Below are 21,653 nucleotides of genomic sequence, written 5' to 3' on the forward strand. Positions count from 1 at the left end.
CACATGTATGAAAGCGGCATATTCTGTAGATATATACGATAACGTTAAAGGGACACTAAAGAGAAACAATGAATCGGTTTAGATCGATAAAGTGTGCTCTGAGAACTCTAATATCGTTAATTTCGCCATCATAGGTTTAATAACAGAGGAGAAAATCAAGTTCAAAGTTTCATTTTTAAATTTTGCGCCGAAACCTCCCCACGTGATGTCACGGATTTCAAGACGTACGTATCGTATTTTGGCGGCATTGGCTCAACAAAATTACCCCAAACTTGGCACATTAAGCGTATGGCCCCCTCAGAGGTCAATGTACTTCATTTTTACTGATTAGGAACTACGTAGTGCCTAGTAGGCACCGTCAAAAGATGTGACGTCACGGCGAATGATACTTAAAACTTCAAGGTGGCGTCGCCACTCACATTTTGTTTTTTCGCGTTTTACTCGCTTACTAAGCGTCTTCTCGCCGCAAGCGTGGTGTTTTTGGTATCGTGAAAGAAAACTTTACTAATATGAGAAAATCGTTTTGCTCTTTAGTGTCCCTTTAATTGTTTTAAGCCACATGAGGGTATACGCGATCTTTTACCCACTCCTGGAATAGATAGGCGCACCTCGGGACTTGATAAAGTCCATGCTGGTACTACAGCAACTTTTGCCGGAGCGAATCCTAATGGAATGACGCGCAAGAGCCACCCAGTTCCCTCAGCTTTATTACCACATTTATCGCCAGTGCCAAAAGCACGTGGACAGGGTAACCCGTGTTCCCCTTAACAGTGTACCTTTGTGCGCGTGTACAATTACGACACAACCCTTCCTTCGACTGGAGTTTTATCTTTTTTCAGATTGTTTCAAGACCTTCTGTCTTACCCGGCCTTATTTTCTTCAAGTTTCCTTCTTGAGAACAACACCTCGAGCAAGGCAATGGGATCACTGGCTTGCTAGCAAGGATCGCTACGGCCAGCTCGCTCTGCTCGACCAAGCCCAGCGAGCCGCAAAGGCCAAGGGAGCTCTGGACTGAACACCTCACTCACTTGCCCAGAAACCTTATAATTATTAAATGTTCTCGCTTCTACTTCTTTTGACGCTCTGGGTAAACACCGCCGACTTGATCAATTCACCAACAGTGGGTTAAAACCTTGGAATGAGCAGTCGAGCGAGACGAAGATGACACTCACGCAAGGGTGTGCGTTGGAATTGACGGTGTCCCCAACTTACCGCCGCTACCATCGCCCTCCATTTCCAGAGGCGCCCGCGGACGTATCGTGTGCCGAGTCGGCCCTTCGGTACGGGACGTTCGTGGTCCTTGTGGCGTTCTCCATGACTGCGACGTTACTGGCGACGCCCGCCTTACTGTTACATGTCGTCGGGAGCGCCGGCTGCGGCGACCGGTGCTTCTCACTCGAGGATGAGCTACTCGCCTCCATCGACCACAGCGTGCACCCGTGCGACGACTTCTACCGGTGCGGCACTTCTCCTCCCTCATTCTCTACGGCGTCTACGTTTCTAGGCCGTGACTTAGCTATTATATATATATATATATATAGATATATTGAATTGTGTTTATTCACAACAAGGTTGCGAGGATGACCAGGCAATATATATATATATATATATATATATATATATATATATATATATATATATATATATATATATATATATATATGTGTGTGTGTGTGTACTGCAAAATACCGAGAAAGCGCCCCCCCTCCCTCTCGCAATTTCTTTTCAACCTGTTCTCTGTTAGCGAACCCTGCTGCAGCGGTTGTCAGGAACCCAATTTTTGAGTCTTATTTATTAGTACTTCAACAGTGTGGTGCTTAGGGGTTGCATTCTGATTTGAAGAACGTCTTTCCCTTTTGTCATAACAAATGAAATTTCACACGAGTATTGCCTCCGGTTCAGTAACAACAGTAAATGCATGCGTCTTCAATAAAGCCTTTCATTAGAAGCAATTAGCGGCTCTTCCGCCGCCATCTTGAATTTTGGCCTGCGTCCGAGCAAGGGCCCCCCCTCCAAATCATGTCCAATTATCTTTTACCGTAGAGGGGGGGGGCGCTTGCTCAGGGTTATATATATATATATATATATATATATATATATATATATATATATATATATATATATATATATATATATATATATATATATATATATATAATCAACAGAAACTTCCTCCCTATTCGGTTAAGCATATACCGGCAAACCGTGACAGCGAAATCGCATACTATTTATTCTGGTATTTCGGCCGGGTACCGGCCTTTCTCAAAGACGGTGTTCAAATACATTTTCCCTTGAATTATACGCTGATGCGAACACGCCGCTGAATTCCCTTTTTTGATCACCCTATTTAACTCCCCTCATCCCTGACCATGTGTGCATATGCGTACGTATCACGCGAAAATTCATTTAGACTCCTTCACCATCTGCAACCTTCATTCTCGAAGACATGCGGTCACCGGTCGAAATGTCGTAATTATTTTGTCTTTTCAGTGAGGCTTTTAATTGTATATACACATATCGGAGGCTAAGACTGAGAGAACACCATAGAGCTCCTTAGAGTTATATAAGGAAAGTCCGGGAGATGAACAGCTAAGAGCCAGCACAGCGGTAATTGCTACCGGGATTTGACAGAAATTCGGAGCGAACTAAAGTTTCTTCGCTCTCACGTGTGAGGTAACTGTAAGATGCTTTAGAAAAATGGGAGTGTATTGGTTCTCGGAAACCAACTCCCAGTAGAAGTGTCTGAAGGGCTATGAAAAGGACCAATGCAGGCTAACGAACAAGTGCTGTCGGATGCAGAATAGGTAACACACTTTATTTTAGAAAATGCAGACTTTTCGTAAAACATTTTCACCCTAGTATGATAGTCAGGCTCCTGTCATGTTCGCACATGTGCTGCACGTCGAGGCGGAAATACTTTACCGTAGCTAAAATAATATAGAAATACTAACAAATTCTTGTTAATTAACGTCGTGATTATTGACTGGAGGGCTGTTGCTTATATAGAAAACATGTAGTCCGTCACAGTCTACGGCATCGTCATTTTTAGAAGTCTCATAAACTCCACGTAATTTGAAATATTCATCATCGGAATTTAATGGCGCAATAGAAACCGAGCGGCCTCGCCACGGTGGTCTAGTGGTTATGGCGCTCGACTGCAGACCCGAAGGTCGCGGGATCGTATCTGGGCCGCGGCGGCTGCAATTTCGATGGAGGCGAAAATGCTTGAGGCCCGTGTACTTCCATTTAGGCGCAAGTTAAAGAACCCCAGGTGGTCGAAATTTCCGGAGCCCTCCACTACGGCGTCCCTCATAATCACATCGTGGTTTTTGGACGTTAAACCCCAGATATTATTATTAAAGGGGTACTGACACAAAATTTCGCGGCCGAGATAGCCTGCTGGATCGATTCCCGTGTAAGTGCGTGTACCATCTGCAAAATATCGACAGCGAATAAAGCTTGGAAGGTATCTTATATGAATTTTGAAGTTCGCGAGCGCGATCCAGCATTATAGGCCGCACCTAGTGCATTGACACCCTCGGAGGTGACCCGAGGTGACCCCCCTACTTCCCCTACGTAACCGTTGCAGCCGGTACAAGTTACGATGACGTCATAGCCGCCATTTCTGTTTTAACGTGCTTCCCGACGAATCGCTCCGCGCCAGCGGGTCAAACCTGAAGTGATTCGCCACGTCGAAAATTCCTTCGATCCCCGCCGCAAGAAAATCGTCGCCATCAGACGACGATGAGCCCGACGACGACATACCGCGCGGAAATGCGTCACTGTTCTGTGTGCTCACGTGACCGAGCGTTTAACTCGCTAGGTCGTGATAGTTGCACCCGGCGGCTTGTCGTTTTTGGAGCTCTGTCAAACCGAAACTGAGGCTGTGTCGGTAATGAGGAGCTTGTAATTAATTATCTGTCGCGCGCTGCAGCAAACGATGTGCCGTGTTATGACTAACAGGCCCCTAGCAACACATTGCAGCAAAAAAGAAACGCGGGGCGAAAGTTTTTTTGTCAGGTCTCCTTTAATAGAAACCGAGCGCGTCCGACGCTCTGGAGAAACGGCCGCCCTGTTACGACACACTGGAACTTTTCACGACGAGGAAGTCACAAAACTTGAATATTGGCGCGACGCCCCAGCACCTTGTCGTACAAAGTGCCAAGACGTCTAACAGATAACAACAGAAAAATTGCGAAGCCGCCACCTGTATCAACTTCAATGTAGTACTGAAGTCGAAAGCTTTGTCCTTAGCAAGGAAAAAAATGATTCTAGTGTCGAGGTGATTACGCAATACAACAATAATACCTGTTTACGCACTATGGTGCGTGACTGAAATTTTCTCTGAAGCTGTGAATTTAATTTGGAACCCATTCGTAGGAGTGGGGTAATATGCTTTTTTTTTTGCGCAAATCAGGGAATCGTCCTTGCTCAAGGGACGGTTAGTTGGCTCGGTTCGCTACACAGAATGGGTCATTTTGTTTAACTGGAACTGCCGTTGTCAGCACTAAGTAGTTGCCTTAGTAAAAGTGGCGCTGGTCCTCGTTAAATGGCGCCAGAACTGTGCACGCGACAAGCATCACTCTCGCACATGGTTGCATCACGAGAGCTACGACATTTTCTTGCGGTAATACAAGATATTTTGCCGTGTCGCTATTGCAGTTTCGCTGTGGCATGTTGTGTAACTTATATCTTGGATATCGTTGTGCGTCATCGCTTTGTAGCTGATTCTGAAGATGCCTAAAGCAGTGTTTCAGCCGGATATCATGTAGATGAGGATGTAAATTAAGTGAATATCACTTACTAACGTCAAGGGTTTGGAACAATTGGTAAGGCACATCGGCTGAAACAGCGCGTAACTGACGGGACCGCACACGCGGTCTTATTGCTTGAAAGGAGAAACTTTTTCTTCCAATAAACATCCACAGTTGTCAGCAGTGACTGTCCTGTCAGCCTAGTGTAGGGCGCTTACAAATTTTCGCTGCCTTCATATGGTCTGGATGGCTACGTCCACGGTCGCTGTTGATTGCAAAGCTCCACAAGTGTATAACCATACACCTTGCAAACATGCACACGCGCCGTATCATTCAGGCACGTTTGCGGCGGCTGGGAATCTGTGGGCGAGCGTCGCCATGACGTGCCGGTGCACAAGTACCGGCGCTACGCCGACCGCCAAGTGATCAGCACGCTGCTCGGCCGCACGATTCCCCGGAGCCCCAAGAGCGCACTCGACAAAGCGGCCGTGTTTCTGCTGCACTGCTTGGGACAGGTACGACGCTGCATCCTGTCATACTCAGTCGCTTACATGTGTCGAGATGCGCATATTATGCCTCTGAAATGCTCATAGCATATTCATGTAGCTATGTCCCGGCCATATTGGAACGACCGACTGAGTACCCGCCACGGTGGTATTGTGGTTATGGTACTGGACTGTTGACCCGAAGACCGCGGGATCGAATCCCATCTATGGCGGCCGGATTTCGATCGAAGCGAAATGCTAGAGGCCCGTGCACTTACATTCAGGTGTACGTTAAAGAACACCACATGGTCAAATTTCTGCAGCCTTCCACTGCGGTGTTCCTCATAATCATATGGTGGTTTTGGAACGTGAAACACAGACAGTTATTATCATTACCGACCGAGTATCCGACACCTGTGAGACCGCCCACGGCTTAGATGTGTATAACCGCAAGTTACATCGTACACACGCGTGAGGTCGCGTGCAGATATGACGTAAGCGGAGTCCTTATCTAAAACAAATTCATGCCCTTGCGCCAATAAAATTTAATATAATAATAAATACCTAAGGCAAATTACAATGTTGAAAATAGGAATAAATGAGAATGTTGAAAATGTGCCGGAGCATGTGCTTGATTTGTGGGTCTCTAGTAACGAAGCGCGATGTTGAAAAACCTTCGCCACAGAGAGAGAGAGAGATAAACTTTATTTACAATAAAAAAAAATTCTTTTGGGGGGAACCCTAGTCGAGGGCCCCACTGGCCTTGGCCGCCCGTTCAACCTGGTCGATCAGCGCTTGCTGATCGGCCAGGTCTGAGCTGGACAGTCGCGCCTCCCACTGCTCCAACGTGTGTGTTGGTATCGTGCCTGTGTGTGTCAGGTGTGGGGGGTGTTTAGAGCAGCCCCAGGTAATGTGGTAGAGTGTAGGGCTTCCTCCGCACCAGGGGCAGGAACTTCGATAGCACGTAGGGAACATGGCGTGTAATCTCTTTAAGTGGGGATAAACCCCAGTTTGAATTTTTCTCCAATTTATTGCCTCCTCTCCTGTTAGGCGTTTGTCGGGAGGGGCGTATACTTGTCGGGTAAAACGCTGATGGGCAAGCAGGTCTTTTGCGATTGTGGGGTTGTAGGTGTCAGAAGGCGCGGGGGTTCGCAAATCTGCTGAGGGGGCCAGAGCCTGTGCTCGGAAAGTTAATGCACGAGCCGCGGCATCCGCCCTCTCATTTCCCTCCAACCCTGCGTGAGCCGGGCACCAGAAGATTGTATGGTCGTTATTGACGCGATGCTTTATTAAACCACGGCATCCACTGGGAATTCTGCCTCGTAATAAGAGACGACAGGCTGCCTGAGAGTCCGTGACGATGGTGCTGTCATGTCCTTTACGTTCAGCGGTATGTATGGCCAGCGCGATGGCCCTGGTTTCCGCCTCCGCCACTGAGGAGTCTCTGAACGAGAGCGCATTTACTATTTCAGCATGTTTGTCAATCACCACCGCGACAAAGTTTTGATGGTCATGACGTTTCTTTAGAGGAAGTGGTTGCCTGTAGGAAGCGACGTCCACATAGTAGACGTCTTCCCTGTTCAGGCGGCGCAGGAGTGCGCGGAGCCACGCTGTGCGAGCCCTACGTCTCCCCTTATGGCGCTCTGGGTGCATGTTCCTCGGCAATGGGGCCACGTATAAGTGGTCCCTGTCCGATGGATCAAGCTCCTCGAGCTCCTTGCCCACATGCTGCGGGTAGGGTGGAATTCCAACCCTCTTTAATATGTCTCTGCCCGCTACGGTCTGGCTGAGTCTCTCTCGTTGTGTTATCATAGTCGCCGCAGCGAGTTCACTGTAAGTATTGTGGATGCCTAGCGCCAGTAATTTCTCTGTTGATGTGCTTTGGGGAAGACTGAGTGCCGTTTTGTAAGCTGTTCTAATTATTGAATCCACCTGTGATTCTTCAGTTTTGTTTAATGAATAATAAGGAAGGCTATAGGTGACTCTGCTAATTATTAAGGCTTGCACCAGCGTGATGGTGTCTGTCTCTTTCATTCCTTGTTTATGATAGGTAATTCGACGAATCATTTTCGCTACATTGTTGGTAGTGGTTCGTAGAGCCCGTATCGTATGGGTGGCCCGCCCATTCTGCTGTAACCAGAAGCCCAGTATCCTAAGTTTGGGTACCTCCTGTATGCGGTGACCGTCAACGAAAAGCTCCACGAGTTCTTGTGTTTTTTTGTTGCCACTGCGTGGTGGCAGTATACGAATGAATTCGGACTTTTCGGGTGCGCATTGCAGACCACTTTGCCGAGCGAAGGTAGACACAGCGTCAGCGGCCTGTTGCAGTGTCCATTCTTTGTTTCCGAGCGATCCTTTAGAGGTCCATAGCGTAATATCGTCTGCATATACGGTGTAGCCGAGGTCTGGTATTTGATCTAGGCGTCTGCAGAGATCTAACATTGCTAAGTTGAAAAGTAAAGGGGATAGTATTGCGCCTTGAGGGGTTCCTTTACTGGGCATCTCAAAATTTTCTGATCGAATTCTACCTAGGCCTATTGTTGCGGTCCTTCCTGCGAGGAAGTTGTAGATGTAGGTGAAGACTCGTTTACCACAATTTATATCCTCCAGACCTCGCAATATGGCCTCGTGAGACACATTGTCAAATGCGCCTTTCAGATCTAACGCCAGAATTAGATTTTCATTTCCGGGTGCTACGTTGTTAAGTACTTCGTCCCTCAGCAACAAAAAGGCATCTTGAGTGGATAGACCTTCTCGAAAACCTATCATTGTGCGGGGGAAAAGGTTGTGTTTTTCTATGTAGGTTTGTAGTCTGCGTTGGATGACTCGTTCGAACAATTTGCCCAGACAGGACGTCAGAGCTATAGGGCGAAGGCTGCTTAGTGACGGGATTTTACCTGGTTTGGGGATTAGGATGATGTGTGCTTCTTTCCATTCTTTGGGCATTTCTCCCGTTTCCCAATATTGAGAGTTAAACATCTCCGTCAGACCGTCAAGAGTAGAGCCATCTAAGTTTCGCAGTATACTATTGGTTATTTTGTCTGGGCCTGGAGCTGTGTTTTTTTTTTCGCGCCGATCTAGCTGCGGCGAATACTTCAGCCTTTGTGATTGGGGCATCTAGTTCATGGTTTGGTTGACCCTGATAGTTCCTAGGACTTGTGCACTGGCGGAGACCAGGGGTCGTACTAGCGTATGTGTCCTTAAGTGTCTGAATGAGTTCTTGTTCTGAGCCTTCAAATGAATTTATTATCTTCCTTACCCGGTGCTCATTTTCCGTCTTGGTTTGTTCTGGGTTAAGAATACTTCTTAGTATCGTCCATGTTTTTGAGGTGCTTAATGTATTCCGCAAAGAACTGCAAAACTGAACCCAGTTATCTTGCTCCAGCTTTCTTGCATATTCGTTAGACTCCTGTGCTAGGGCTGAGAGCCGCTGCTCCAACTTTTTGTTTAACTTCTGGCGTTTCCAGCGTTTTGCTAATTTTCGCCTATCGTCCCATAACCTTAATAGGTGGCGATCTACCACAGGGTATTCCATTGTGCGAGTAATTTCTTTAGAGGTGCTTTTATGAGCCTCTTTAATCTGTGCTACCCATTCTGTTATGCTTGTGGGTGCGTCATTTGAGTTGAGGGATCGTTGATGTTTACGGAATTTATCCCAATCTGTTAAGATTATTTTGCCCAATGCCTTGCGGATTTTCGGTGAGTTTAAGGCTGTGCAGATGATGTCGTGATCACTGCCCAGATTTTCACCAAGGTTTGTCCAAGTTGCATGTTGTGCATTGCTGGTTAGAGAGAGGTCAGGAGCCGTGTCTCTGCTGACACTATTGCCAGTTCGTGTAGGGGTATCTGGATGGTTTAAGATAGAAAGGTTTAGGTCTTCTATCGTGCGTTCAACCAGTTTTCCTTTGGGGGAGTCAGTGGCATAACCCCACGAAATTGCGGGCGCATTGAAGTCGCCCACCACCACAAGTGTATCCCTGGCGCCCGCCACACGTTTGGCTGCCGTTAAAATTGCTGGAATGTCAGAGCCTTTGCTCTTTGGCGAACTATATATATTAAGGATCCAAGTTCTGGTTTTCGCTTTTTTGTTCGGTAGGACGCCAACTAGAAGAAAATTAGTGTCGAGTTCTGGTACGCCTATAGATTTTTGAATCGCCGTGACCTGCCTGTGCACCAGCGTCTGTACTTTGGTGTTTTGGGGCTCCCCCAAGACGTAATAGTTGCGTAGTTTAGCGGGTTGTGTACCCACCTCTTGTAAGCAAATTACGTCTGGAGGGGTTATAGAGTTTTGAATGAAGTTGTGGAGTGCTGCCGCTTTGTTTCGAAACGAGCGGCAGTTCCATTGCCAAATGTCAATGTTTTGGGCCGGTGTATTTTGCTTGCTAAGGAATGTCCTGCTAGCCATGTTTCCTACAAGTGATTTATTTCTTTAACTCTGCTGGCAGATCGGTGCCAGAGGTTTGCGATTCATCATTGTCTATACGGCTAGCTTTTGCGCCTTTCAGTTTTAGCGTGGTTCCGGTTCTTTTGTTGAGTTGTCGCTGCATGGAGCCCAAAGCTTCCTCGGTGTAGCACCTCTGAGTTTCTAGTTCGCTGCGTAGTTTTTCCTGTCGTTCATTGAGTTGTTCGGCGAAATGGCGGAAATGTTCTAAGAAAATGTCTTTAATATCGTTCGCGGTCAGGTTATTTCCTATGGATGGGTTGTCGAGCGTTGGTATTGCCACTTCCATAGCTTCTGCAGCAACTTGCTTTTGTTGCTGGGTTAAGAGCGGTGCTGTTTTAGATGGTTCAAGATGTTCTAATTGATTGATTTTGTTAGTTAGTTTGAGTTCTAGTTCCCTTATTCTGCGAAGGGAGTCCTGTCGTTCGGTCTGCAGTTGTTTTTGAAGTTTCTGAAGTTCCTTTTTTAACGAATTGTTCTCCTGTTCAAGCTGTGATAGATTTTTGTGTTTCGGAGCAGCGGAAGAAGCGATATCTGCCCACCTCAGCTCATGACTGGACGGAGGGTTCTGGTGATCAGCCGTCTTCCTAGAGGCTTTCTTGGTTTTCTTTTTCTTCATTTTCTTAGCTGTCGGTGCTGAACTGGTTGAGGAGGTGTCGTCTTCGGTAGTGGTGAATTCGTTGCCTGCCGACTGGGAGCGAGATAGAGAGCGGGGCTGACGCTTTGTGGCCTCAAGTTCATTTCCAGATGAGTCAAAGTCCTTATCAGAGCTGAACCATTTCCGTCGTCCGGCGGTACCTGTGTGTTTTTGCGCAGATCGCGGCACGTGTCGTCGAATTGGCTTGAGCTTCTTTTTGCAGTGAGTGTCGCCAGTTAGGTGTGCCTCCCCGCACAAGGCGCACTGTAACTCACAGGTGTGGTCTTGTTCCGGGTTTTCTGTCCCACATCTTTCGCACGCAGGGTTCTCTGGATGAGGGCAAACGTCGGAGCGGTGACCTAGCCTGTTGCAGACTTTGCAGACTTGCTTGGTTGGCTTGTACGGGTAGCATGGTTCTTCGCCTCCGTAGTAGTTCACGTATCGAGGAACGAAGTCTCCATCGAATGTGATAACTGCAGTCTTTGTTTGTCCCAGCATTCTGGCATGCAGAATTTTAACTCCTTGAGTTCGTACTCTGAGATGAGCCAGGAGTTCTTCTGAAGTGGTACCTCTGTCTACTCCATGTATGACGCCTTTGCTGACGCCTTCTGGTGCAGCCACGTAGGCGTTGACCTCGTGCATCTGTCCTTGGAGGTTTATTTTATCCAGCTTTCGTATTGCATCAGCAGCCTGCTCACTTGGCGTGCTAACTATAATAATGTTGGATCCGTGGCGAAGTCTAGTCAAGATGTCTCCATCTTTGCATTTGTGGGGATCTCCACATGCAGCGACTATTGACCGTGCAATATCATGGTTGTTATAGTTGCTAACGAGTAGGCCTTTCTTGGGTCTAATAATTACTTTGATGTCACTCTTAGGTAGTGGCGGCAATTTCCGTCGGATGGGAGGCTTGCCTGAATTTCTAGCGCGAAAGCCTTGCGAAGCTTCTTCCTTATTGCATAAAGGTTTGTTGGCGTTCTTCTCTTGACAGCTGGCTTGGTGCAGGCTGACACTTTCCTTGTTGAGCTGTTTTTTACTGCGTTTCCGCATCACTATGTTCCAGTTGCCGTCGTTGTCTTGCGCCGCTTTGTGCGCAAGCGGCGTCTCGTGGCGTTGAGTCGTAAAATCCACTTGAGTTTCTTGAAAATCCATTGAGGGTTCATCGCTGGCACCAGCGGAGGGAACAATGTGATTTTCGGGACCACTAGAAGGTCCTGGAAGCGAAGTTGAACTCATTGCTGTCGCCAGAATCGTCGACAACGCCTAGGCTTGACGAGGGCTATGCATTCCATGGCGCGTCTGGCTTGGCGAGGCCGCCGCCGCCGCCGCCGCCGCGTCGATACTTCAAGAAGCCGTTGAGAAGTGGAAAATGCACTCACGGTCTTGGCGATGGTATCGGCGCAATCCTCTCGTCGTGTTCTTTCGAGTGAGATGAGTCACATTGGTCTCTGGTGATGTTTGCGGAAAGAAAGTGAGGTTGTCTGCAGAGCCGAGACGCGCACGTCTTCAGTCACCAAGCGCACGAGCGTTCCTCTTCGCCACAGAGCATGCCTCTTAAAGCGAAAGCGAACACCTTTAAAAATTGTTCCGCGTGCAAGCAAGCGTGGCCAGACACATCGCGCGTATTCTGCAGTACTGATATTTTGCTAGAGAATTCGCTTTTTGCAAAGGAGCGTGTTAAGACGCTTGACACGTTTTCACAGTCCACTAGCGTATAATCTCGTCAGTAACACACACACCACTGACATTCAACAACCAAGTTGAAAGTCAAAGCTTTTTGTGTGTTATTCGCTGGTTTATCGCGCTTATCTTACATTTGTTATTTATTATAGTTCCTACACCAAAGTCAAATATGCCGCACCCAGTTCTGACAGATTAAAGGCGCAAGCACAAGCGGTAGGCAGTGATTTCTCGAGATAATAACAATGTTTTCAAAGAATTAATTTAGCTAGTGGCCTTTCACCTCGCATTTACTCTGTTGTCTTTTTCCCACCTGTGATTGGTGCATTGCCGGCTAGCGAATTTTTAGACGGCTAGAACTTACAATAAATATACTGCAGAATGCTCAAAACTATAGCGCTAGTGCGCCAGTGATTAGATCGGATTTTTGCCTGAACTGAATGCATAGTCGTAGCCATCATCGAGGCTCTGTAGGGGAACCCTGTCAAGGGGGTACCTGGAACCTTAGTGCGTAGAAAAGGCATAACCTATCGAGGTATCCCGGCTGATCTCGTGCGCACAGACGTTACAGGGCTGCAGAGAAGTTTCAGATCAAGAATGATTGAGATGGCTTGTATTGGTTAAGCCGTTTGTACTGCAGTGACACGGACGTGTTACCGATCACGGTACGCATTAAGAGACTGACAACAATTTATTATGGCACCTGTGTCGTTTCATGCATGAGAAAGCTCAGTGGTCGGTGTGTCTAAATCGTGGAGTGGTAAGGATGAAAACTCCGTGAAACATTTTTTTAACAGAAATTTTTCGATCTCCCGCGCCGACGAAGCCATACACGTAATAAATGGCGCATACAGTGGTAGGCGAGCGCGGCAGCAGTTGGTATTCGTGCGCTGCGGTTTGCAGCGCATGCGCCGCGACTCGATTCCTTTTATTTCGTAATTAGCACTGAATAAAACGGCGATGTCTAATAATTTTAAGCACGAATTGTGTTGCGCCTAAACAGCAGCATTTTACGTTCAACAATGCGAACGACCAATTATCGCATTAATGATAGGCTGGCCTCCAGGCGACATGACATGCCGGTTTTCTCTGAATTTCAAACGCAATTTGAAAATTTTAGTGCACTTAAATATTGAAAAAGAATGCTCGATTTTGTCACTATAATTCACAGTTCTTAACTTCCGCCGGTGTCTTGTAGACAAATTCGGGCCGGTTGTCAGACCTTTTAGCATAATGAACGGTCATGCCGTTGGCAAACCAACTATTGGCCACTATAGACGGATGAAAGAGGCAGCGCTGCAAAGTGCATAACGACGACACACAAGAACGACACAGACGAAGCTAATTTGACAACTGTATTTAAAGAAACAAAGAGGCAAGAAGGGTGGACAAATACATAACAGGAGAGGGCACTGTGGGCAAACCGCATATGGGCTAACATAAGTGCTAAAAATGTTAAAAACACACATGCATCTCTCTTGGAAATTTACATTAACAAAATGCCATATCAGTGATATGGCATATCAAACATGTGTGGTGATCAAAATTAACTTTGTTTCCCTGGAAATGCCACCTGCCTGCCTGTCTGTGAGTGCAATGGACGGAGTGCTCACGCAGCGCCAAGCTTCCCCGACAGCATAATTTGTGCTTTTACAAGTTATTAAAGACGATAGTCTTTCTTGGGAAACTTAAACGCAGAAATTTTGGTCTGTCTGTCTGTCTGTCTGTCTGTCTGTCTGTCTGTTTGTCTGTCTCTCACCCGATTCAGCGACCCGGCTAAAGTTGAACCACTTGCTTACCGCCCACCCATCTTGAACTGGTACGGCTGTTTATACTTGTGAACGTTGTCGATCAAAAAGTAAATATTACGCATACCTGAGGCGCAACATCACTAGGTAAGTATTAGGCGGTGTGTTCCTTTAATAGAAAGTACACAGATACGTGATTCTAAAGACCCTCGTTTCTTAAGCTGCGCTGAAAATGCGGCTGCGCTGAAAATGCCATATGCGCGCCGACGAACGCCCTCTGCCACGGTGGAAGGAAACCCTCTGCACAAGCTCATGTTTCCCAACGTATTGCCAGATGGCGTCCATATCTCACGCAGCGCCTCCTCTATCGTCTTTATACGGCATTTGCAGCGGTGCACGCAGATACGCGGCCAATATTTCTCCTTCTATGTCTTCGAATATTTTTGTCTTTTGGTTTCATTAAACCAGTTGTTAGACGCGCTTCGTCTGTGTCGTTCTTGTCTGCCGTCGTTGTGAAATCTACAGCGCTGCCTGTTTCATCCGCGATGTTACAACCAGCCCCTACACAAGCCCCACTGTAGATACCTATTATGCCTGGTCGGGTAAACGCAGGGCTTGCACGAAGGAACCTCAGACATGAAGGACTTCCTTCGGCAGCTCGACCTGACGTGGCCGAACCCTTCGCCCGCGAGTCGCGCTGACCTGCTGCGCTCCATGACTAAGTCATCGCTGGGCCTCGGGTTGCCGTTGCTCTGGGGTTTCCAAGTGGGCCGGGACCCGGTGCTGCCGACCCGCCGCAACACCCTGTACGTGATGTTCGACAAGCGCGTGCTCAGCTGGATAAGCGACGTGCAGAGACTGGCCAAGCGTCGCACGTATCGCCTCTACCTGCGACGTTGTGCCGAGATGATCGGTGGCGTCGGCCAGTCGTACGCGCTCATGATAGCCGACGTCGCCGCAACCCACAAACAGCTCAGCAAACAGGTAACACTAAAGCTGACAACCTGCGCAGTGACGGTGTATGTGCAGCGGGAAGTACAAAGTGGGTGGCTCGAGGTCCGTTCCACAGGAAATTACTACAAACGCAGTGACTATTCTGTGGTCCAGACCACAGAATAGAGTGCAGCTTTATTCTGTGGACCACACAATAAACTTGCGCGCTGTGGGCTGTGCAGAAATGTTCTGTAGCCCAAGCAGCCCACCTCAATTGACGACGGTTTCTGCGCACCAGACCACAGAATAGAGTCCCAATCTATTCTGTGGTCTCTTGACGACAGCTTCTCTCGCGAATCGCAATATTCGCTCGCAGCTTTGTGAATAAGTCCGGACCAAGGAGGCCATTTCCGGGCATAGTACGCGAGTTGGAAGACGCTTGCGTGAAAGGTTCGAAATACGAAGGCAAGGCCCACCTTTGGCATGCTTGCTGGTCTTACATGCCAAAGCAGGTAAACTTGTCGTGAATTGAAGCAACAAAAAGAAGGCGTATTATAACAAATGACAGCTGTTCTAAAAATTTCTGGACCTGATCTATCGAGTGCGGAACACTTAAGTCACTTTCACCACAGTACATTTGTGTCATGCAAGAAGAAAATGTGCACTAAGATCTGCACGGGAGACTCAAATTTTGAGCGATCCCCCCGATTGTGCGAACACAGCCACAGATCTTAAGAACAGCGTCAACGCCACCGCGAGAAGGGAATCATAACGAGAAAGGGCGACACTACTAAAATACTCTGGCCCTGTCTCTCGTGTCAGGATACACTTCAGTCACTTTCACCGCAGTGCATTAGTGTCGTGCAAAAAGAAGTGCACTGAGATTGGTAAGGGGCTACTTTAGCTGTTTCTGTAAAGTTTTCAGACGTTGACGATCATACAAGTACTCGTAATTATACGGCGCGTGCAAATGTATCTAATTAAGTTACTAAGTGTTCTGTGTCTAGTGACAACTAGTAGGTTCTCGCCAATCTTATTGCGCTTTCTTTTTGCTTAACACAGATGTACTGCGGCGAAAGTGGCTTAAGCGTTGCGTACTCGATGGATCAAGGCCAGAAAATTTTATACACGCTGTCATTTGTTATTATTGTTTTCTTTTCGCGGTGGCGTTAGCGTTCTTTTACGGGTGATTTATGGCCGCGCCAATTCAGAAGGATTGCTCAAAATTCGAGTCTCCAGTGCAAATGTTAGTGCACTTTTTCACGACACAAACGTACTGTGGTGAAAGTGACTTTAGTGTTCCGCACGCGATAGATCAGGTTCACGAAATTTTAGAACCGCTGTAATTTGTTATCATTATACGCCTTCGTTTTGCTGCTTCCGTTCACAATAACAAGTTTATCTGTGGCTGATATCAATACTGGCATATGTCAAAACATTGGAATCTTTCACGCATACGCGTCTTCAATAGCGATTCACAAAACGGCGAGCACATATTGAGATTCGCGAGAGAAGCTGTCGTCAAGTGAGCTCGAGCGTTGACAAATCGAAGTCTTCATGGAGTGGGTTCACAGAATGATCCCTCGCAATTTGTGACAGAAAATCGTCGTCAAGAGAGGTGGGCTGCTTGGGCTACAGAACATTTCTGCACAGCCCACAGCGCGCACGTTTATTGTGTGGTCCACAGAATAAAGCTGCACTCTATTCTGTGGTCTGGACCACAGAATAGTGACTGCGTACTACAAAAAATGTCCGGCAGATCTCAGGCATTGTGGGAATCAAGTTTCATGATACTTCATTCAAAATCTCGAAGCAGCAATGGGCTCTTCGCAGGAAGTACTGATTCTACCATTTGACGGCACCACCTGTATCCTCTAATTAGAAAGTTAATTAATTTTTCATTCATATAATTTGCTTCTTAAGATATCTGCCGCCACAGAAAAAGTAATTACGATGGCGTCGGGCAAATACTCCATTTTCCTTATTTTTGAGGATCGTCGGACACATTCTTTGAAACACCCTGTATAAACAATACGACGACACCAGCCTATGAAATGTACGGCACTTTGTACGCAGCACGTTTCGCTTTAAGTTGCTCTTTATTAGGTTGACCTTTTTTAAGCTGACATTTAGCTCATCCGTATCAGTCAGCGGCCATGTTCCCATTCCCGGCTGATACTCCGAAGTGTGCACGAGTCATTTTGGATCTAGCATGCTTTGCAGTAAAACAAGATAGCATATATACATGTTCTAAGGGAAACAAAGATTTGAGACTTCGCGAGCATAATTCCTTTAAAAAAAAATTGATACTGCTCTTCCGGAGCCTGGCAAATCTGTGGGACGCTCGGTCGAATTTTATCCGAATGAGGCAGGGCGGTTTTGAATACTGTGGAGCGCAATAAAAACTGGCTGCATCCCAGAGTAATGCGTGGCTGCGTGTTTCAAGTTGGTCTCGCATTTTCGGTTTGCCCGTCAGTTACGAAATTTCTATTTTGCAGATGTCATAGCAGAAGTGACCGTTTTATAGCATCAAGGGCCATAGTCAGATATTTTTCTGGCGGGGGGAGGGGAGGGGGATCTTAGTGTCGCTTAGTGGCTCTTAAAGGTCAGGCAAATGCACGCCACAATTTCGTGGTTAGGCCTAGGAGTAGGCTTAAGTCTAATACGGTGGTTAGCTGGCGGAGACTGGCCTAGCAACACGTGTATGCTTTGCCGTGGTCAGGTCCAGCGTCTGTGGGACGAGTTTTCGCCACCGGCGTACCAGGCGCTGAACGACAGCGACCTGCGGCTGGCCTTAAACAGCGAGCTGCCGGACGATTCGCAGCTGTGGTACGACGACGCCGTGGTCAACCTGCAACCGCTCCTGTACAGAGAGTTCGAGCGCGAGCAGCTATGGGCGGACGACATCAGCCGCAAGAGATTAAAGCTCTGGCTGGGCGCCTACGCCGTGTGGATGGCGGCACCGTTCGCCTCCAGGTTCCTCTTCTTTTCGCTGCTCGACGACATCGGGTACGTCGACCTGAGGATCGAACGATGTGGGCTTGAGCTTACCCATCTAACGGTTTATTTCGGAAGTGAAACTTCATAAAGAATGATAAGCATCCTTAGCCTGACTACGCCTACTGCAGGGCAAATGCTTCTGCCATGTTTGTCCAATTAACCCGCTCCTGTGCTTGCGTTCATCCCGCATACTGCGTAATGTCATCCGTCCACCTCGCTTTCTGTCTCACAGAAAGTTATGTGGGCAGATGAAGCCCAACTTTCTGTCATGACATCTGCGAACCACCGTTCATGTCACCTTAAAAACCATGTAATGTTTCAGGGTTAAGTGATAGCTAACATGACGCCCTGCGCATTTTACTTTAAAATATTTTTCAATAGCGACCTTCACTTGCGTCACGGTCACGTGTCCTAGTCACCGGATGAATAAGAACGGGCATGCATGTCTTGCTTAAAATGCTTAGAAAGAACTATTGTGCGCTTACTGCTGCTTTGCTATTTCTCATACTTAACGAGTGCAAGATCAGCGCAACAGATAACTACTGGCGAAGAGCATACAGACAACGCTGACTTTCACCAACATTTAATAACAAGCGACTGCCATACAATTATGGTATGCATGCAGGCATGCGTAGAAGAGGGTGCAGTTATCAAATGCGTCGGTGACTGCAGAATAACAACAGTCAGCGCTTTGTGTGCGTTCTTCGCCCCTCCTTGTCTGTGGCGCTGTGTTTTATTTTCTTAAGGCGAAATTATTTATTTTATTGAGGTGATTTATTAAGGCGAAAGCCTTAGACGCCTCATCAAACGCGAAATTTGACCGTCGGCGTTTCGCGTCCTGCGGCGTCGGAGACGTGTGAGGCAAAAAATCACCATCACGCGATGACGTCACCACAAGACGACGCGATGACGTCACATATCACCAAAACGTGTGACGTGATGATGACGTCACAAATTCTGGTGCGACGTCACGCCACGTGACACAACGTCACATGATGCGGCCATCCCATGACATCGTAGCTTGGTCAAATATAGGCTGATCACGGAGGCAGTGCAAAACCAGGTGAAGTTCCTCCTCTCTTGGAGGCAGTGCCAAAATACGCTAAATGCACGAAGCTTTCAGAGATTGGCGGGGCAGGATCGGTACATCGACTGAGAAGAAAAAAGGAGGCGGCTCTGCTTAGGTGAACGCATAAGAGACCCCTTGAATATTTATATGTCCCACTAACATGCCTGAGCTTCCACCCTTCATTTCTCACATTTCGCAGAACCGCCAAACCTTTCTGCTCTAATAATTGAATGAAGAGTGAAAAGTAAGTGCTGTTGTTTATTTATTTATGATTATTTTCTTTGGTAATGCTGTATGCCTCGAAGATGGCGTTCCAATAAGCTTCTATTGTACTAATGAAGCGCAATGAGGACAACGAGACAAAAAAGTGTGCGGCAAGCATGAGTAAATGAGGTCCTCCCTGCCTTTCTTTCTTGTGATGTCACCATTTTCGCGCTTAAGTGCCACCAATTCTTGTTAGCATAGGCTTGTGGCATCGACTGCCGATAGCTGCGGAAAGCATGTGTTCCGATTAGAGGACAGCATGTTCTAAAGAGGAGTTATTAGGAAGGCACAGTGTTAAGAATTGGAGCGAAGTCGGCAGAGACTGCTCGGAGCTTGAAGCAAATTGATTTTTGCGCTTCAGTGCCGCCACTTCTTGCTTACATGGGCAATGATGATGAGCACTGGATATAAGTATCTGCGATTCCCAACGAAATAAAGGGCCCCTTTAAAGAGGCAATGGAAAGACGCAAGGGCTTAGTACGCAAGCCGCCTTGGGGCGCCGGCACTCATACTGTCACTCACTTGACGCAGGAAAGGACGTGGCGCGAGGGTGCCGTACGTGGTCAGAGCATGCGTCAAATCCGTCGACTACGTGCTGCCCCTAGTGGTGTGGAAGATACAGACGGACACTGTGCCGGACTTGACGCCCGCGTGGATGGCGCTGGACTCGGTGCGCAGGTCGATGCGCGCCCTGGTGGCTGCGTACGCACCCGACATCGCGTCCCGCGTCATTTCCGCCACGCGCTTCATGTCGGTGAACGCTCTCAACATGAGCGCCAGCTGGCGGGTGTTGGACGCGATATACTCGTTTCTGCCGGTAAGATGGCGGCATCGATGACGACATTTGTTAGTTTGTTGTAACATGTTTGAAAATAAAAACATTGCTATCTTTAATCTGTCTAAAAGAGAACATGAAAACCTTCTCATTCAGAATGGTGGCGTGTAGTTTAGTTCTACTTGGCCAGCTAGAATACCACATGTAAATGAAAACGGCACAATAGTGACCGTGTGTGTAATACGAAGGGGTAGCCAAAAGTAACCGGACTGGCGCTACCGTATAGTACGCGATTCTCTCGCTAGGCGAGCATCGTGCCACACCTTTCGCGTTCATTGCATCCCACAGATTCTCCCAGGAAGCGTTCCTCTGGGTACAGTGATTTTTTTCATGAAAGTCGTTTCGCGCACTCGGAGTTTTTTGTAATGGCCGCTGTAAGTGAACTGCGCGCGGGTGTGAAATTTTGTTTCGGGCTGATAAGAATAGCGCTATGACTGGTCACGAGTAACAACCTTGGAGCGGAAGTATGGGTCGCTTCCTAGCTGCTCTTTCAAAGCAAGGCATGTTGTTGGGCTAGTTGGTTGATAGCTTCAAAAAGGTTTTATACTGCGCGATGAAGACAGGACGAAAACAGGAACACATACACGCACAAAAGCGCAGAGCTTCCAACTGACTTTATTTGCGGAAAAACAGGTGAGTTAAAGATTCTTCAATATAACGAACAAAACAGCAAGGAACAATCGCAATGACACAGTTAAAAAATTTGCAGTGGCTTAGCTCGACTATGCCAAGATATACGTAGCGTTAGCAAAGGTTCAGCTGATTATTCTGAGCTTTCCAGATTGTCTAGGATTACCTTGATTATCATGCTTACTGCTGCTCCAATGACACACACACACGGTATACGCATTATGTGGCACATGCATATTTATTTTTGCTCAACGTGAGGTTGCTTCTTCATTCTTCGTACGCTGAACCGCTAATGGCAGGCAACTACTTCGGGATCCGATGACATAAGCTTCTCGGCTCTTCTGCGCCTTTGAGCAGCATTTGCGCTCTCCTTCTCCATGGCGTTACCCACCTGCAAACGCCAGTCAGAGGCGCTATCAAGCGGCACCAGCGCATTGTCAGACGGCGACTGCACATCGAAGGCGAATAGCTGCGCGCCGCCATGGCTACGACGTCACCCCTCTCGAATGCGCAGAGCAGCAGCGGCGAGTCGCGCGCGCCGGCGCCAGTCTGTCTGCCCGGCTACGACGCCACTCCTCCCGCTCTCCGCCACCAGCAGCGGCGTGCCCCGCGTGGCGGTGGCGGAGAGCGCATGAGATGCCGGCTCCGCACTGATCCTCGCGCATGCGCAGCACAGCTCATGAGGAATCACGCGAAATCGGCTCCGGCTAGGCAAGTGTAGCTAACGCTACAAAACAACAACAAAGGCGCGTGCGCATCACGTACGTGGGAGTCACCTGATGGGTCCATCTAAGAATTCTATTCCATCCCTTGGTAACGATAACGAAGGAGAGCTGACACAGCTATCTCCTCTTTTTGCGATGAAACTCCCGCTAAAGGGGACCATGATGTGATGCGAAGCAGCGTTTCGGCACGTCGAGCCCGCGTTTCATAAGGGGAGTGGAGAAGGGGACAGTGGAAAAGCGGAGTGGAGAGGAGGTGTGTGTGTGTGTGTGTGGAGAGAGGGTTTGCGCATGCGCAATCAGGGTGGTCACGCCACACACCACCACCACTACTGTATTGAACTCCGCCATAAGATGCTTCGCATCTAAAACGCCTCAATGACTTCCCTTTCAATTCTCGACTTAGCCTTCGATAAGAACTTTCTCTTTTCCAGATGAGGGAACAGCTCTTGCTA

The 21,653-nt window shown here is 47.8% G+C and overlaps 1 protein-coding gene across 1 annotated transcript in view; it reads left to right on the forward strand.

Annotated features, from left to right (window-relative positions):
• The first annotated feature begins 1,244 nt into the window (after positions 1–1,244).
• The window catches only part of LOC119372558 (uncharacterized), a 40,246-nt gene continuing 19,837 nt past the window's right edge, over positions 1,245–21,653 (forward strand). The window contains exons 1-5 of the mRNA XM_037643038.2: positions 1,245–1,457; positions 5,092–5,269; positions 14,358–14,729; positions 17,401–17,687; positions 19,543–19,828. Of these exons, the coding sequence (XP_037498966.1) occupies positions 1,315–1,457; positions 5,092–5,269; positions 14,358–14,729; positions 17,401–17,687; positions 19,543–19,828 (1,266 nt within the window). The 5' untranslated portion in view covers positions 1,245–1,314. The remainder of the gene's footprint in view (positions 1,458–5,091; positions 5,270–14,357; positions 14,730–17,400; positions 17,688–19,542; positions 19,829–21,653) is intronic.

This window comes from Rhipicephalus sanguineus, chromosome 10, assembly GCF_013339695.2.
Source record: "Rhipicephalus sanguineus isolate Rsan-2018 chromosome 10, BIME_Rsan_1.4, whole genome shotgun sequence".
NCBI classification, from domain to species: domain Eukaryota; kingdom Metazoa; phylum Arthropoda; class Arachnida; order Ixodida; family Ixodidae; genus Rhipicephalus; species Rhipicephalus sanguineus.